The sequence below is a fragment of the Alosa pseudoharengus genome, unplaced genomic scaffold, assembly GCF_046254945.1.
Source record: "Alosa pseudoharengus isolate Yale_2024_CS ecotype anadromous, Long Island Sound unplaced genomic scaffold, YU_APseudo_1.1 YU_APseudo_1.1_scf_5, whole genome shotgun sequence".
NCBI classification, from domain to species: domain Eukaryota; kingdom Metazoa; phylum Chordata; class Actinopteri; order Clupeiformes; family Clupeidae; genus Alosa; species Alosa pseudoharengus.
This window is the reverse complement of record NW_027468837.1, coordinates 14,275,286-14,292,934: the sequence shown is the minus strand read 5'-3', so window position 1 is coordinate 14,292,934 and position 17,649 is coordinate 14,275,286. Positions and strand designations below refer to the sequence as shown.

Below are 17,649 nucleotides of genomic sequence, written 5' to 3'. Positions count from 1 at the left end.
TTGCTGTTGTGTCTAAGGGGGTGGGAACGCGTTATTAGAGGAGAGCTCTTGTATACTGTAATGGTTTGGCCGAGGCTACAATCTGGTCGTGAGATGCTACTGTTGTTGATGATGTTCTGTCAATGCGCCTTTGCTGTAGTGCTGTTTTCATTATGCGTTTACATGTTACACAAGCACACCATATACCTTTGCAAAAACATTTCCATTTATCTTCAAATATCATTCTCACCATTAGGATGGATGGACAGTGATCTATTAGATCTGGATCTCAGTTGGTGCATGCTTTGATTGTACATACTGTAGCCTACCTGTTCACATGGTTCATACTACATATCCATATTTATTCAGTTTCTGTAATATATTCTGTTAAAACACTGCATATATCTATATTGTTCTTACTACTACTATAATGGTACTGCCACTACATTGCACATATCAGTACATGTTGTTCATACATTGTTCATATGACATAGCCATATGTATTCTGCTCTTATAAAGTTACTGCTAATACGCTGCACATACTTATATTTAAATAAATACTACTCTAAAACACCTTCTGAAAACAACTACACTGCACGATGTCTTTTGTCCTGTCTATGCACTACGTTTTATATCACATTGCACTTTTCTGCTTTTCTGCGAAACTGCATTTCGTTGTCTCTGTACTTGTACTCTGCACAATGACAAAAAAGTTGAATCTAATCTAATCTAATCTTATTTATATTTGTGGCTGTTTGCTACAACTTTAATGAACATTGGTAGCCTACATAAGATAATGTTGATCCTAATAGTGTCATACCAAAATGTACCGTTGTTTTGCATTTTCACTATGCATGCACGCTTCAGTGGCAAAATAATATCCGATCTTACCATTTTGACAGTAGGTAAACTACTGCAACCTCTTGTTATAAAACGATTGGTCGATTTTGTTCATACAGGCGTGTCCTCAGATGTGCGGGTGTGGCGTCAGTACTTCCGTCTTCTTGAAAGAACACTGAAAATGGTAAGAGTTTCTCGTCTTTCCGAACATTTTCACAATTATGACCGACACACGACAATTTTATGATACATTGCAATGTTTTCTACACGGTAATTTAGCAATAGATTGAAGTTTGGGCGTTTCGTATTACATACAAATGTAAATGCAACGTTACTCAGCCAGCTTTGCTACCTTAAGGTGGCTAGCAAGCTAGCTACATGTAGGATACGTAAAGTCTAGTTCCTGGATGCATTCCTACTACCCCTCACATATTATTTTTGTATTGTTGTGGTTAACACAAAGGGTAGTTTTACACTTGATGCATGGTATATTGCGAAAAGGAATGCGTGATATTAGCCCAACTGTTCCGCCCTATTTTGACAGCAAATATATGCTAGTTAGCTATGCTAGATTGATAAACAAATGTGAGATTTATTGCTACTACGAGTTTTCACATGTCGAATGTTGAAGGACACCAATAGAAACCACTGACATTGTATAGTTAGAAGTCAGGTGGTTGTTAAAATATGATACTTTTACCATTGTGCTGCATCTGGTGTATTGACCATATAAGGTAATTGCTCTTAAGGACTAGATGTGATCCCTCATCCGCCAACACGTTATGTCTTGTCTTTTAGACAGCCACTTTGCGCCCATACCTGAACGCGGTGCGAGCAACTCTCCAGGCAGCGCTGTGTCTGGAGAACTTTTCCTCTCAGGTGGTCGAACGCCACAACAAGCCAGAGGTTGAGGTCAGGTAAGGTGTCAGCAGAATTTGAGCTGTGGAAGGGTGTGTAACCTGCTTTTGGCCCAAGAAACCACATCATTGATGTCCTGCACAAGTTTCTTTTTTTTGGCTTTCTCTGTGGTTTAATGTACTAAATAAGCACCCATGAACATGAGGGGTGAAATGGACATGCATTTCTCTTTATAGGAGTAGCAAAGAGCTGCTGCTGCAGCCAGTGGTGATCAGTCGCAATGAGAAGGAGAAGGTCCTAATTGAAGGCTCCATTAACTCTGTGCGAGTCAGCATTGCCGTGAAGCAGGTAAATGGCTGTCCTGGATTAGAGGAAAGTTTCTATTTATAATGAGTATACAGGCAAGGCCTCACAGATGCTTTTCATTTCTACAGGCAGATGAGATTGAGAAGATCCTGTGTCATAAATTTATGAGGTTCATGATGATGAGAGCAGAGAACTTCTTTATCCTTAGGAGGAAACCTGTGGAGGTGAGTAGGGATCCTGAAGTGCCAGTTTTCTTGGTTATGTAGCTGTCTAAGCAGAAGCCTGACTCCTACCCCTTTATGTTCTCAACAGGGCTATGACATCAGCTTCCTCATCACCAACTTCCATACAGAACAGATGTACAAACACAAGTTGGTGGACTTTGTCATTCACTTCATGGAGGAGATAGACAAAGAGATCAGCGAGATGAAATTGTCAGTCAACGCCCGGGCCCGTATTGTTGCAGAGGAGTTCCTCAAAAATGTATGATCAATGACATTCTTTTGCCGTCATATCTATAACATTTCAGTGCATGAGATTTCATTCGTAAGATGTTGGCCAGGATTTGCTTATGTATGTGTATATAAAATGTGTAAATTGTTGTCTTCCAGTTCTAAAGAAGCCATGTCTCTCCTCACACAAAATCACGACATGGTCATCACAACGGTTTCTTCAGAGAGGCAGTGTAAATTTTTTCATGGCTTAGCAGGAAGACACAGAAAGAGGAACCAATCCGCAAGCAAAACCACAAGAGAGATGTAAACGACCAAACAAGGCCTAGCACAGTGCCTCTTCTGCCTTCTGTATTGTGTGATCCCTGTGCTTATAGACAGTAATAGCTGTATATAATAAACAAACAATCATGTCTGTCTCACAGAACAAAGCTTAAACCCCAAGGCAGGTCCTTAGTCACCGCAATTAATGTTAATAGGCACAGGGATTCACTTGAATAAACAGTGAAATTGTACTATGGCTTACTTTTTTATACGTCAGTGTTTTTGTTTTCCTTTCTTTTTTTGTTTCAAGAACCTCGTAAAACAGCAGACACAAACAGATAGTGAAATAATTGTTTATATTTTGACAAAAAATTAATGAGACTTATGAAAAAACATCAGTAAAGTGTAATGTTGAGCAACAATGGCATCGATTAAACCCATCATTCCTCTTTGTATGCCTCTGTTTTCTGTTAAAATGTCTACAGACAGTGAACATTCACCCTTACATGGTTTCAAGATGTGAATTTTTGCAGACATTTTATATGGGCACAAACCATCTATATCTTAGGTGGCTAGTATTAATGTGCCTGTTAGTGGGTAGCTTGAGGTTTACTGATTTTATTTAAGGGAAAAGAGCAGTTGAACGACACAAGTTTATTAATAGCAAGACATGATTGTTATAAAGGAAGTGAGTAATCAGAGGTTAGCATGTGTTCAATAGGGGAACACTGAAGAAGCATCATAACGGGACCATCTTAAAATGTAAAAGAGATAAGTTAACTGTCTCTATCTCGGGTAACACCGAGAATATACACAAATGTTATTTTAGGTTAAACCACAAAATATTTTATTAAAGAATAAAATCACATTTCAGAAAACAAAATTCAGTGTTCAGAAAATATAATAAAAAAGCTTTCATTCCCTATGTTCAGATATGTGTTTAGCAACTTGTCAAATAAGTTCAAATCATGATGACCGATCAAAGATACCACATTACAAACTGGGTTTGCATTGCATTGATTTACTGGAAATGTATGGAAAGTATACAGCTGATCTGAGACATGAATAGGTTTTCTTCTTAGCAAGTATAGGCCGACATCTCAGAGCAATGAAGTTTTATAGGGGCCTTAATTTCTTTACATATATATAACAGGTGATTTGTGTGATGTCACACTAGGGGATAGTAAAAACTGTAGACGACTGACACTGCACACTTGCATTTCACATACATTAAACACATTAAAGTTTCATGCTCCCTTTAGAACAACTCTACAACTGAGTTGAATTATTTTAAACTTAACATGTATAAATAAATCTGCATTTATATGATGGCTTGGCACTTCACTAATGCCAAACCATCTGATCAATTCTGATACATAAATATTTAAAAATATTTTTCCCAAAGAGAAAAAGGCAACATTTACAAATATTCACCAACATGTTACTGCATTGAAGAACTGGTTGAGTTTATCCATCACAACATAAGGATATGTAGTCATGAAAGCCACAAACTAAATCCCTTAAAACCAGAAACATGTATCCCTTTCCCTCAAAAAACAGAGAGAAGAGATCAACCACAATGGTACGATTGAACAGTGTTGTGTATAGTGCTAGGGCAGTATATAAGGCTATCCATCAGAAAGTGCACAGAAAAACACAAAGAGAATTCTTCCCCTCTGATCTGCAGTAGTTTTGTGTTAGTGTGAGCAGAATGGTACAGAGATGTGGTCAGCACTTGAGATTTCTCACAGACTGATAAATAGACTGGTGTTTAAATAAACCCCCGTTACTCACAGGAACAGGACACTGCAAAGTTATCAATGCCATAAAATACACTGTAAATTATACAAAGAGTATTGATTCATAAGAAAGACAATGAAAAATGTCTGAGGAATCTGTCGACACATCACTAGGATCACTATGATTTGGAAGAAAAGGAACATATTTTGCCACCCTTGAGACAGCCATCACCAAGTCATAGATGAGTAGGGACAGTCTGCAAGGCGTCTTCTGTGGTGCGGTGTACATTTACATTCTATGGAGAGGAAAAAAGAACACAAAAACTCTTGAGTACGTAGCAATAATATCTGTTCTGCGGTTTCAAAGAACAGAACAACTGATAGCAGAGAAACATTTGTGTTGACTTGTGCATTGACAAAGGCCAACCAATTAATGTCTATGTAGACAAATCCTTAAAAGACCTAATAGGCTATAAAGCTACAACCACCCCCACAGATTACCCAATTACACACACCGACACTCACTGCTGTCTACGCCTTGATGTTTCCCTCACTGTATGAGCTGCCGAACGTCCACAATTAACATGGAATGGGGAGAGACAACTAAACTATGACAGTTATAACTTTACAGCATCTTTTGGCAACAAAAAAAGTGAATTTTATTTTTTAATTTTATTCATGGACAGCACATGGCAATAGCCATCTTAAACATTACAGAAAGGCAACTCCTTACCAGTATGCTCTAACGGGGTCTCAGGTAAAGGGGCCAAACCGAAAATTTTTGTTCAGGTCTTGTGGTATATACTCACAAGTTGTGCAGTTTATTTATAGATATTTTCTTGCACTCTGGGGTTGTGCATTGTGTAAAAAGGAGCAGATAGATAATTAATTTCACAAGCACATGTGTAAGACATTTAGTGTGGAGAGGGTTGATATTGAAAACAATGCAGAGCTCATCAAAAGAGTTCTTTCAAGAGTGATTTTATTAGCTTTTCCAGTAACACATTTAAAATGGTTTTAATTTTCAAATTCACAAGTTTCAAGACCCCTGAGCATCTTTTTGCCTAGGTGGATCATAGCAACGGAATGTTAAGGCATTTCAAAACCCACATAGTTTGCAGTGTGTTCTTAATTAGGACATAATTCTACATTCTTAAATAGTCTTAATTTAATAGAATAGAATACTTAGAATACTTAAGATATACACAATACAACTGATTCAGCATTGATATAAATGTGCAATTCAAGCTTAGCAGCTTACCTGTATCAACAAACATTTGCTTGTAAACATTTGCTTAAAGATACGAATAGTAATAGCTACCGGTAAGTAGCACAAACATTTGTTTTCTCTTTAGACTACAAATGGCACGTTCGCTCTAAACTCGATTATAAACCGAGAGAAACATGGACTTCACAATGTGCAAATCAATAGCTGAATCAGGTATGTCCACAATCATAAAAGAATAGATCATAAATGTAAGGTGGGCTAAATTCAATGTGTAGTGACAGATCATTGCTCTTCACATGCTGGGCATGTCAACAGAAAGCAGCATGAATTGAAAATACAAATAAAAAATTATGACACCCCAAAACAGAAGGGTTAAAAACAGATTACCATTGAACTGGATTCCAGTCATTCAGCACTGTTCTCAGGAATAAACAAAATAACAAAACAAACAAACATATCTACAAATAGTCCCTGAGTTTTAATCTCAGGGTGATCATAGCTTGCATCTGATTTCAGAACAGCCTGGAGACTTGCAGGACTGTTCCTGTGTGAGTGTGGAGGAGTGAGCATGGATGGAACAGTGAGGAGGTGTGGGGTGGCGGGTCAGGGAGGAAGTGAGGTTGAGGGGACTGGGAGAAGGGGACGCATAAGGTCACTGATGGGCCGGAACTGTGCGCAAAGCCTCCCCTGCCATCCGAGAGACCTCTACATTCTGTTCAGATAACACAAAAGGGTGACAAAATCAAAACACATGCCGTATGAGTGGCTTGTCAGTAGAAATAAAGAACAGAGAAGTTATTCATATTGATTTCAGACATTTTAAACTTTATGATGGACACAGGTGGCAGTCCTTTTCAGGAGGATACAAGTAACATCAATAAAGGCCTGTTGTGTGGACAAATGTAACTAGAGCAGGCAACTCTGGCCCTCAGCACAAGCGAAATGATTAATCTAAGATTCGCTGCAAGGCTGAAGAGGGCCCTTGTTAGTATTCATGGTGCGCCTCTCATCAGCTCTGGATTGCTGCTCTCAGAGTCACGAATCACAGCTCTGAGGGGGAGGCACTGGGAAGCACTTGTGGTCCAGGCTCTGAGTGGTACTGCTGCGCAATATAAGTGTGTGTGTGTGTGTGTGTGTGTGGTGAGCCACTGTGGCACCACCTACAATCACGGTAATAACACAACTGCACAGAGCTGCTCAATTGGGAGTGGTCACACTCACTGTCACTCCCTCTCCCTGATTAGTATGATTAGTAGTTCATCTTGGGTGGATGTGGCAAAATTAACATTGGTGACAAAAAAAGAAAACAGGGTCAGAGTGTTCAGTGTGTCACTACTACAGGAGTAATTCTAGCAGGGGGTAATTCTAGCAGTGTGTGTGGGAGTGAGTGATGAATGACTGGATGAATAAATTGATTAATCAAGGAATGAAAAGAAAGAAAGAAAGAAAGAAAGAAAGAAAGAAAACAAGCAGGAAGACCACATTACCTCTGGTTTGTCTCTGTGGGTGTTCACTGCATCCACATTTAAGAAAATGGACTCCACTTTACAGCCTGGGGAGGAAAGACAGCACCAGAAAATCACTTATGATCAAATACTCATGTCTGATTTTATTAAGCTGTGATAGTCAAAGTGAGGACGAGCAAGTAGAGTAGAAATCCTACCGTAGGCCACAGGCGTGAGCTTCAGCACTGTGTGCAAGGGACACTTCAAATAAGGCAGCTCCTCTATTGGACCACAGACAGCAATTGTCAGCTTCAGATCACATATCCAAATCAACATTAATGTTTACACAAGAACATTATATACATGAATTTACAGGTAAATACGTATACTTGACAAATAGTGGTTGAAAATGACTTGACAGAGACAGCTTATTCACAAGCACAAGTGCTCAGACGGGTCCCAGACCTGCGGACTTGTCCAGGAAGTAGGCCAAGAGGCAGCGCATGACCGCTTGGTGGCAGATGACCAGCACGTTCTCCTGCCTCTCCAGCTCCATGATGACTGGCTCCAGGCGCTGCACCAGGTCCTCATAGGACTACAGCACCAGGTATGTGTATGTGTGTGCGCGTGTGTGTGTGTGTGTGTGTGTGTGCGTGGGGGGGGGGGGGGGATATGAAAAGTATGAACAAATGGGGAAGAGAGAGGGGAAGCGAAAGAAAAAGAGAGCACAGTTAAGTTCACATTTACAGCTTCTCAATTGTATATCACACACAGACACCTGATTTTCTCCAAAACAGTGGGTGGCGTTGGTGATTTAAAGGTTAATGATAACTTAAAGACTGGAAAAACACATTCAGGATGGCTAATGCTTGGGCTGAGAACAGAGGCTCCCAGCCATGACTAAGGACGAGTCGAGTAAGTAGGATAAATGGCATTGGGCAGAAGGTAATGGGGTGAAAGGCACAGTAGCCCCAGGCATGGAGACATCAGCAGGCCATCACGGCATGATAAAAACCATCGACCGCTTCTGCAGCCTCAGATTCCAGACTCCAGATTCCAGAATTCGGGGGTAAAATGGAGCCATGTTTCAACCAAGTTGACAGATTAATTTTACAGATGGGCACTGGGACACCGGACACGTCACCATGACACAAACATTGCTTCCACCTACTTACCCTACAATTTAATTTTAGCCGTCAACGCTTAGCACACAGAATATAACTTGTGATTATTGTTTGTAAACAAGATTTTTGGCTTTGGTTGATTTCAAGCTCCAACCAACACATAAAGACACACAGATGTTGAACAAAACACCAGAAAGGGTGATTAAACAGACACCATGCAAGACTGACCTCTCCTTTGGGATAGCGATATCTGTATTTATCTTGGTCCCGCAAGGCAAACTCCAGGGGATAATGGTCCTGAATCTCCTCATACATCATCTCCTCACAAACCCCCTGAAATTACACATTTTCAGCTCCAGTTACTCACTCACACACTTTGTCTAGCTCTCTTGCCTATAGACAATAATAACAACAACAACAACTCACTGCATCAATCTCATTCAGAGCCTTCCACTGTTCATACGGGACATTTAGAGCTTCTGCAGTCTGAATTGTCCTCTTCATCTGACTGGTCCACACTTTCAGGTCACTGATGTCTTGTTCCAGGATGAACTCGCCCAACTGCTTGGCAAACTGTGCCAGAAGAGGACCCATAGAGATGACTATACATTTATTTAAATATACAAACATTTAAAGTGTATCCTACACTAGATGGCAATAACATGTCAATGGTTTGATTATAGATGTTACATAAAATATGTCTTTTCAATATGTCAAGCACATGATAACTGCATGTGGAAGAGTGAATGTGAACTCCCACCCAAGCATCAATTATCCATTAACTTTTACTTCATACCAAGCCTTCTCCACCCTGAAAGGACGTTATGGACTTACATCTTTTCCCCTGAGCGACAACCCTGAGTCTCCCCCAATGCGACCCTTGATGTTGAGGTCACTCTCCCCGTGTCGACACAGGTAGATGGAGCGTGGCGTGATGTGGATGTTCATGAGGTAGTACACAATACGGCTCTGGATGTGGTCCTGAACTCTGTTGACCAGGTAACGGCGACCAACATCAATGATCTTGATATAGGAGAGCTCCCTGAGTGATTGAGATTATTTCAGAATGGTTTAGAGTTCAAAAGGTCAGTCGCAGACACAACATAAAGCATGCACATTTATCAGCCCAAAACGGTGTGTGTCCCATACAGAACTAGAAAACCTAACATGACCAGAACTGTTCAGAGTTCATTCTAGGTTTGGCCATTAACCTGTTCGCTCAGTATCGCCCTAATAATGTTAACGTGTGTGAGAACTTTGACCTTCATCGTCAATGTCAGCACCATAGTACTTAATAATGAGTTATGGCAATAAAACACGATAAAGCCAGTGACACTGAAAAAAATGAGATCGTATGATGTTGCAAATGAACAAGCATTGCACAAGGAGTGCTCAGGTCCAGGTCAATATTCACAGTGATTTTTATAACAGTTAAACGTTTTGTAACATGTAACTTTTATAACAGTTTTGCAACTTGAATCAAACTTGGCAGTGGAATGAAACTATAAAATTTACAGCAGTGCATTATGCAATTGTAGACATTGTAGACTAAACTCTTACTTGTCCAAAACCTCATCCAAGGTTTCATAGGAGTTCTCATAACATTTAATCCTTTTCATGAAGTCCTCCACTGCTTCATCTGTGTTGCAGTGAGTGTAGTCTGGACTGCCCAGCTTCACTTGCTGTGAATGAAGAACACAACAGTGAGGAGGTATGGTCTCCTATCTCCAGTTGGTATGAGAAACATGCAGTCACTTGTGAAGCCATCTTACCACAATATTTTCGGCAATGACTGCAGGGTCTTCACAAACAGACTCCACAAAAAATACCTAGCATAGGAGGAAAATAGTTGGTCAAGAACATAGAGTAAGGTCAGGGTGATAGTACTTCTCACTGCAAGTTCTACAAAAATGAAAACATGGCCATACCTTAAAGCCATTCTGCTCTGCAAACCTTGTTATGGTCTCCCTCCTCTCTCTGGTGGTGTTTGTAGCATCAAACACCTGTAGTTAGCAAAGGATGGTGATCATTACTGTTCACATATCATGGGAGGAATATCTAAAACATAAATTTGCCCCCTTGCTACTTACAGCAACTTGGCCTCCCTCGTCCGTCAGGTATTGCCGTACATCGTTTAATGCTGCTGACGCACACTGTCTGCAGTTCACAAACACAAATACCCATTCATTTCATTGTTGTGTATGGCATTACACATTAGGACTGAATGTGAGCCAGTATCAAAATGTGTTGAATAACCTGGTTCATACCAAAATAGAATTGAATTGTAACACTACAAATCTAAGATCTCCCCAGTGCTCTTACTGTCTGATCTTCAGACCCTCTTCATTGTCTGGACTGAAGAACTCGAAGGACTTGTAGATCTTCAGACAGTCTCGTCTGTACTGGCCAACATTGAACTCTGAGGAGAGCAGGGAAGAAAAACGCACCACTTTTATTTGCCCTCTTTAAGATAACACTGCCGTGCCAAATTACTCTCAAACAATCTTTGTCCTTTCACTGGCTCTTGATAGAGGGAAGAGAATCTGAGCAGATACCTTTGGTGGGAACGCCGATCCAGTTGAGGTAGCGGGTCAGTTTCTTGGAGATGTACGTCTTCCCTCTGGCAGGGAGGCCGACGGTGACAATGAGGGTGGGACAGTTGGTCATGCATACTAAAGAAGAGAGAGCGGAACACACCCCAAACATGACTATTGTGCATATCCAAAGCAGTCCTGGGTAAATAGCATTTACAAAATATAGGTGAAGGACTACAATAAACATATCACTAATTAACAACCCATCATAGCTAAATTGTTTTAAAACTACAACAACACTTTTCAACTATAATTATACTACTGTTCAGAGCCAGAGTTTATTCTATTATGGTCTCAGAACCACCATTTGCCCAATGTAGCCTCAGGGTGAACCATGATTTCAAGATATTGATTGGTAAGCATTCCACTGCACAAAGTAAGACAAAGGTGATCCTTCACACACGGTGAAGTCCCGTCTCTCCTGAGTGTCAGCATTTTTCAGCATGTGAGTATGTAGGCTACTTTGCGACTGTACCAGAGTACAAAAATAAATCACAAGAAAACACGATGTATGAAAACAAATATAGTATGTTGTGCCAACTTCAGCTGTCCACCCAAAGTACTTTGGACAATTCCATACACGTGTTAGCCGCAGGGCTGTAATACTCGAGTCTGGGCTTGGACTCGAGGCGGTTTATGGTCTCTGACTGGTCTTGGACTTGCTGGCATTTGGACTCTGGCTTGTCTTGGTCTCGCCAAATATTCTAGTTGGTCTTGACAGAGTCCAGTGGGCTTAAATGTGTGTGTAAAACAAAAATACAAAAAATGCATACATACACACACACACGTGTGTGATCTCACACCCCCCTTTCTCTAAATTATAAATCTAAAACAAAATCATTGATTATGTGACCATATTCAAGTGTTTAATATTTAAATGTAATTGGCTGGGCATTGACATTGGCCATTAAGTGAAAATGCTATAGCCAGTATAACAGATTCTCTCTCAGTCTCGACTGTCTTTCTCATTTTGGACCCGAACGACTTTGGACTCGGTCTTGTCTTGGACTTGAACCTCTTTTGACTCGGTCTCAGACTCGACAAAGGTGGTCTTGACTACAGCCCTGCTTGGTAGTAAATGCATTAACTGCACCTCTAAACGCACAGTTGGATCTGTTTACAAGCTAAAAGGAATGCGAGCGAGCCCAATCAGCAAGTACAGGGACTGGAGTTTTAGCCTCCAATTCATTTGCATGACCATCATAAACCCTGGTCGTGTTCATCAACAACTTTTGATGGATAACAACTGCCGGGTACGCGCAGAACAATGACAAAGCATGGCCACTTTACTAGTCAATTCTCCGCGGTCCTGGTAAGCGAAGGTCCGAAAGAAACGAGGCGCTTTCACACAAAATAAGGTTGGCTATATAATTGTTAGACCGGTGAAGACAACAGCACAGTCACATGGTTTCTGTTTAAGCGACATAGTAGGAAAATACATAAAACTCGACAAAACGCGTTGCTTCCCAGCAACAGCTAGAACATGGATCAGTTCAGTCTTAAAGGAATGTGTCTTTTTTTTTGCTTTTAGAGCGGGCAACTTTCCTTTAAGCAATGGGCAGTCTTGGGTAGCGCTTCACTGTTTCTATTGCCATGGAGTAGCCTATGCTAATTTCTTCAATCTTTGATCAGATGTAATGGCTTCAATTACATTTCACTTGAGTCGAAAGAACGTAGTTGGTTAATTAATCTGATTCGCGTTCAAGTGCTCGGAAATAAACACCTGTAGAAATTAACTGGCGGCGGCAGATGATTTCATTCATTTGAGTCAGATGGATATCAAGACAGTGATATACATTATTAGGCTATTCAAAACGGAGCCGACGAGTTGCCATGGCGTACACAGAAGCTACGTACCCTTTCTTTGAAAAATGTGTTTCTCTGGAAGGCCGTTTTTGCAAGGCATCCAAATTTTCTTCAGCGGGTTTTGAGTGAGCTCTCTAGGAGCCGTTGATAGAGTTAATTCATCTGAGCAACCTTCACCCGAATCCATCGTTTACGACGCCGGTAGTTGTTCTATATTTGAATGTATCGCCACAGTCTGCAGCATCAATGCTCCCAACTGTGAGGGCGGCATGTCATATGGGTTGAGGAGGACGCTGAAGAATGCTTTTACCATAATGTCGCGAAAACACGGGACTGTGAAAGTAGGCAATGCGTAATACCGACTCACTTATTTATTACACCAATTTGAATGGACTGGCTAATTTGTTTAACACTGGACTCGTATAGATTACCCAATGCTATATTTTTTCCATCAAAAATAAAATATTTGGTCTAAATTATCTATTTGCCTCCAACTAGAAAGAGTGCTGTCACGAGTACGACCGCAACATTCGGCAGCAACAAAGTTGCGACTGACTTGTCAAAATGGATACATTGTTCCAATTACCGTAAAACACGTACATACTCAGTATGACCAATAGATGGCAGCAAAAGGCAAACAATTTACAACTAAATTGTGAGAAAGGAGACGTGCTCACAGCTATACCCATTTATTCATTTAAAACAAATGGAAGAACACATGATGACAAACCAGGTCCAAGTGTTTGACAGTAAGAGAGTGCCTACTGATTCTGTAAATTAAATGTAGTCAATGGGCCCTGGTGACCTCAAACTAAAATTCAAAACTCAAGTGTTCATGAAAGAGATGAAAATATTAAAATATACATTATTTTAACCTGAAACTTAAGCAGACATGTAACTGTACCAGTGGTGTGGTTTACGTGATACACAGGCAAGGATATTAACATTTGGGGTTGATTACAGTATATCCAGAGGAGGACAGAGTACACAGCTTCCTTACTTGAGTAAAAGTACAGATACCCTTTGCTAAATTTAACTCGAGTACAAGTAAAAGTACAACAGTCAGATGTCTACTTAAGTAAAAGTACTGAAGTAGTTGTTTTTAAAAGTACTTGAGTATCAAGAGTACAAGAGTATATATATATTTTTTCAATTATTGCATTACTACTGCCACAGTGCTTACATTTATGTACAGAAATGTCCTACATGGAGTTATAAAAAAATTGAATGTTAATACCTTGGAGAATGTAAAAGGAATTGAAAGTAAAATCAAGTAATTTTCATCTTTTTACCATGTTGCCAGGGATGGGCAGTATTTCTAATACATGTATTTAAAATATGTATTTCAAATACAAAATACTATTTTGTTATTGAAACACTTGAAGCGAAAACTATCATTAACTTGTTCAGAAAATTTAAATAGTCTGGTGAGGTGGGGCCACAGGTTGGCACATTCCCGGGATGGACCTGCTGCGTCTTCATCCATTGTTTCGTCCATGGATTTGTCTCTTATCTAAATCTGAGCATGGAGTTGACTTTGGCGGAAAGCTGAGGTGATTGCTGATAGGCTGTCCCAATCAGTGGCGCCTGCACAATCCAATCACGTTTGAGAGGGAAACAACAAATTGAGGATTTCCGAGATTTTTCTTTTTTCCTTTTTTTTAGAAGAAGTAACGGGTACTCACGGTTATGGATAGAAATGAAGTGGGGTAAAGAGTAGGCCTACAATATTTGCCTCTCAAATGTACTTGAGTAAAGTCATGAGTACTCCCCAAAAATGATACTTGAGTAAAGTACAGATCCCTCAAAATTGTACTCCAGTACTGTACTCAAGTAAATGTACTCCATTACTGTCCGGCTCTGAGTATACCCACTACAGCTAACTAGACTACATCACAGTGTACCCACTACAGCTAACTAGACCACGGAACTGTACCTAAACATGGGCCACAACCAATAGTGCAATTTTCAGAAACAGATGCTGAATTGATTAATAAAGTCTGAATTGGGAATGATAAGAGACTTAAAGACATGCACACTTTGAAAAAAAAAACTCAAGTTCTTTTGAATTTTCATTCGTATAGACTAGGTTAGGCTACATTGCTTTACACTTTTCCAGTCAGTTTGCCTGACACAGGTGGCCATCTTTATACTGAAGATTTTCCAAAGACATTGAGAGAAAGCATGTTGTGGTAAGACTTTCATGTGACTTTAAATGAAACAAGAATGCTGTATTTCAGTCAATAAGTTCACAAGAGTTATCTCATAAGAGACTATTTCAATGTCTTGATATGTTAGGGGATGAACAGCAAGGCCAACACAACAGAATATTGAAGAGCCTACTGATTGCATCTGCTCTGGAAAAGATGAGTGTGTCCTAAAACCATGTCTCATAGTAAGATATTCAGTATTATGTGTATTTTAAACTCTGAATATAGTTAACGTTTGTTTATTTTGGATGAACTGCAGTGTAACTTCTTCAGTGTTCCAAATTTCTTTATTTTTGCAATAGGCCTATAGCATGAACGTGACAACTGTAGCCTACTAGCATTGTTTTTTAGACATCCTGCTACCATCGACCTGCACAGCAAGAACAAAATAGCATTTCACGAGCAGGAAACGGGCTGGGTCATAACACAACAGTGTCAGACTGTGAACATAACTACATGATGAGATTACTCTCTGTGGAGAATCTTGGCATGGGTTGTCATCTGGTCATTGCCAAGTTGAAGTTCGCCATGCATCGAGTGTTTACAAGTGTGATTTCTGCCAAAGATGTCTACGCTACCAGCGAAAACAGACAAGATGGTCATTCTATTAAACTTGAGCGAGGACCCGAAGCAATATGAAATGCATCCCCTCATTTATAATATTATTAAAAAAAAATTAGCAGTTGCACTGTGAGACGTGTTACAACAGCAGTAGCGTAAAGCCAGTCGACTGGATAACTTACGACAACGTGAATCGACTAAAATGAATGTGATTCAAGAAGTCCATATTATGGAGCGCTATCGTTAGGCTATCTGTCGAAAACATGGTGAAGAATTGGACCGTAGTTTCAACAACACTGTGGATCGCTTTTCATTCATTAGTAGTTCAAAACAAAAGCTCATCGCCTACATAAAATAGGCTGTATAGCCTAGCCTACATGTTTGAAACTAATAACTGCGTTGAGTAATTAACGAAACAGAACTAATTTCACGTAGGCCTACGCATACAGATAACCATTTCTATTATAGCCTACCAAAGCGTAATTTTATTCACGCAATTCTGCATGCGAGGAAAGGATTCTTGGACAGTAGCTTATGGTCCTAAACACATATACCACCGCCGCCGCCTACGTGACAAGTCTTGTTTACTTCTCTGTATGCACTCATCGGACATAAACTGTTGCCAGAACCATTTCCACAGACTGTCAAAGATTTTTATACAGCGTCTAATAATGAATATTGACATGAAAAACCACCTACCTGCCTTGCTGGGATTTTGCGTGCTTTTGGAACGAGCTGCACCCCTCATCATCCGTGTTTCACGACGGTGTGTAGCCTAGTGGTTGGTGGACTCTGGCTTGTGTCAGATGAATATAAGACTGGTTAACGTAAGGCAAGCATGCCGCTGCGGGTATCTCAAGGTCTCGTAAGCGACATTGTGTCAATGGGGAATGAAATGCGCACACCCCTTCGTCATGCGAGATTGGTTGCAAGTTTTTTTTGTAGCCTGCGTGATAGAATATTTGACCTGGAAATCTCTTTGCGGACATTAGCTTTTCACACCATTTAATTCCTGGTCGTGCTCTGAAGTAATCTGGATTATTTTCAGAAATATTTCATGTTTCAAGCAGTGTGCTGTCAACGTATATAAATCAGCCTTTTGGAGCTTTGATGGGGAATATAGGTTATGCCATGCATAGCCCTTAAACATATCTGGTGGCACATGGCAATCCACTTTTCTCAAAATTCACTTGTTAGATTAAACAAGTTATGAACAATGGCCGACAACTTTTCAGTGTCACAGTAACCATTTTATCAGGTGTCAATGGCACCAGTTTGTTGGGAACAGACTCTTTATATAAAAAAAGAGTATGACCCTAAAAACTATGAAAGCTTTAAAAAGCTAATAATTAGTAGGAAATGAAAATGAATATCCACCAAACATCTCACTGCATTGTCATGAGAACAAGCTTACCCCCTCATCTCTGATCCCTCTACCAAATTCCTCCAAAAGGCCACACTGGCGGAAGGCCCTCCCTCCCACCCACGCTTTTGGATACATACCATGATATTACAGCTGGGAGCCATAGCCCAACACCCACCCACCCAAAACATGCACCACCTCTGACACTTTGACTCTGCTCATCTGTCTGCATGTATCTTGCTCTCTTTGACGGCATAGCCAAGTTTTGCAAATAAACTAAACTGACCTGCTCAATTTTACAAGGGCTTCGACAATAAATAAAAACATACCAGTGATATGTTGAACAAGGAAAGCCTTGATTTATCAGATGCCACTATTTTCCTCTGGAAGTCCAGGGTTTTGGAGTCCTGGGTCTCTGACAAGGAAGAGTTGGAGTGGAGATTTACTGGCTTACACTATGAGGAAATGAGACAGTGTGATTACATGACTAAGGAGGAAGTGACAGAAAACCACTTGCAACACCTTGTGGCAAGACCAGATCCTCCCAAAAGACAGACAATGGATAAAAAAAATATTTGGTCATAAAATATTTGTGAAAATGTATAACCTTAACCCTAAATGCAATTCAGATAACTTATGCAATATCATCTATAAAATCAAAGATGAAGGCACCATATTAACTGGGGGAAAGGTGATATTGTTGTGCTACATTCTAAACATAAGATGGTGACCTTTCTCAGCATAACTATCAAAGTCAGATGGCAGCCTTCCAAATCCCTGTTCCACTGCTACTATTTATAGTGGGCCTACTGAGCTTTTTGATAAACTGAGAGCACAGTTCCTGATTTCAGTTGCTAATGTCACTAGCTGGCCATGTTCA

General features: G+C 40.2%; 2 protein-coding genes across 8 annotated transcripts; one reads left to right on the top strand and one right to left on the bottom strand.

Annotated features, from left to right (window-relative positions):
* The first annotated feature begins 927 nt into the window (after nt 1–927).
* Nucleotides 928–3,150, top strand: LOC143104680 (actin-related protein 2/3 complex subunit 4). Its single transcript, XM_076268865.1, has 6 exons — nt 928–1,003; nt 1,618–1,736; nt 1,914–2,025; nt 2,112–2,207; nt 2,296–2,466; nt 2,595–3,150. Exons 1-6 carry the CDS (start codon nt 1,001–1,003, stop codon nt 2,598–2,600), a joined length of 507 nt encoding a protein of 168 aa, XP_076124980.1. The 5' UTR covers nt 928–1,000; the 3' UTR covers nt 2,601–3,150.
* A 37-nt stretch (nt 3,151–3,187) lies between these two features.
* On the bottom strand, nt 3,188–17,252 carry pfkfb4a (6-phosphofructo-2-kinase/fructose-2,6-biphosphatase 4a). 7 transcript variants are annotated; one of them, XM_076268862.1, is made up of 15 exons: nt 17,099–17,252; nt 16,106–16,202; nt 10,791–10,907; nt 10,558–10,654; nt 10,326–10,392; nt 10,164–10,238; nt 10,008–10,064; nt 9,796–9,917; nt 9,070–9,277; nt 8,662–8,808; nt 8,464–8,568; nt 7,577–7,706; nt 7,330–7,392; nt 7,154–7,218; nt 3,188–4,734 (listed from the first exon to the last, which is right to left on the bottom strand). In XM_076268862.1, exons 2-15 carry the CDS (start codon nt 16,155–16,157, stop codon nt 4,675–4,677), a joined length of 1,365 nt encoding a protein of 454 aa, XP_076124977.1. In that variant the 5' UTR covers nt 16,158–16,202; nt 17,099–17,252; the 3' UTR covers nt 3,188–4,674. The 7 variants fall into 7 exon arrangements, with proteins under 7 accessions (XP_076124977.1, XP_076124974.1, XP_076124975.1 ...); XM_076268860.1 differs by lacking the exon at nt 3,188–4,734 and adding an exon at nt 5,404–6,378 and having other exon boundaries at nt 17,099–17,246; XM_076268859.1 differs by lacking the exons at nt 16,106–16,202; nt 17,099–17,252 and adding an exon at nt 12,687–15,993.
* Nucleotides 17,253–17,649: the final 397 nt, after the last annotated feature.

What these genes read in the sequence shown, in the direction of transcription:
- LOC143104680 (XM_076268865.1), top strand. An exon ending in TCAGCATTGCCGTGAAGCAG is followed by an intron (nt 2,026 to 2,111) that starts GTAAATGGCTGT and finishes TCATTTCTACAG; the next exon opens with GCAGATGAGATTGAGAAGAT. An exon ending in TTAGGAGGAAACCTGTGGAG is followed by an intron (nt 2,208 to 2,295) that starts GTGAGTAGGGAT and finishes TGTTCTCAACAG; the next exon opens with GGCTATGACATCAGCTTCCT.
- pfkfb4a (XM_076268859.1), bottom strand. Translation starts at nt 12,822, where the DNA reads ATGGATTCGGGTGAAGGTTGCTCAGATGAATTAACTCTATCAACGGCT. An exon ending in TCATTGCCGAAAATATTGTG is followed by an intron (nt 9,918 to 10,007) that starts GTAAGATGGCTT and finishes CTTCATTCACAG; the next exon opens with CAAGTGAAGCTGGGCAGTCC. An exon ending in ATCGCTATCCCAAAGGAGAG is followed by an intron (nt 7,707 to 8,463) that starts GTCAGTCTTGCA and finishes CTGGTGCTGTAG; the next exon opens with TCCTATGAGGACCTGGTGCA.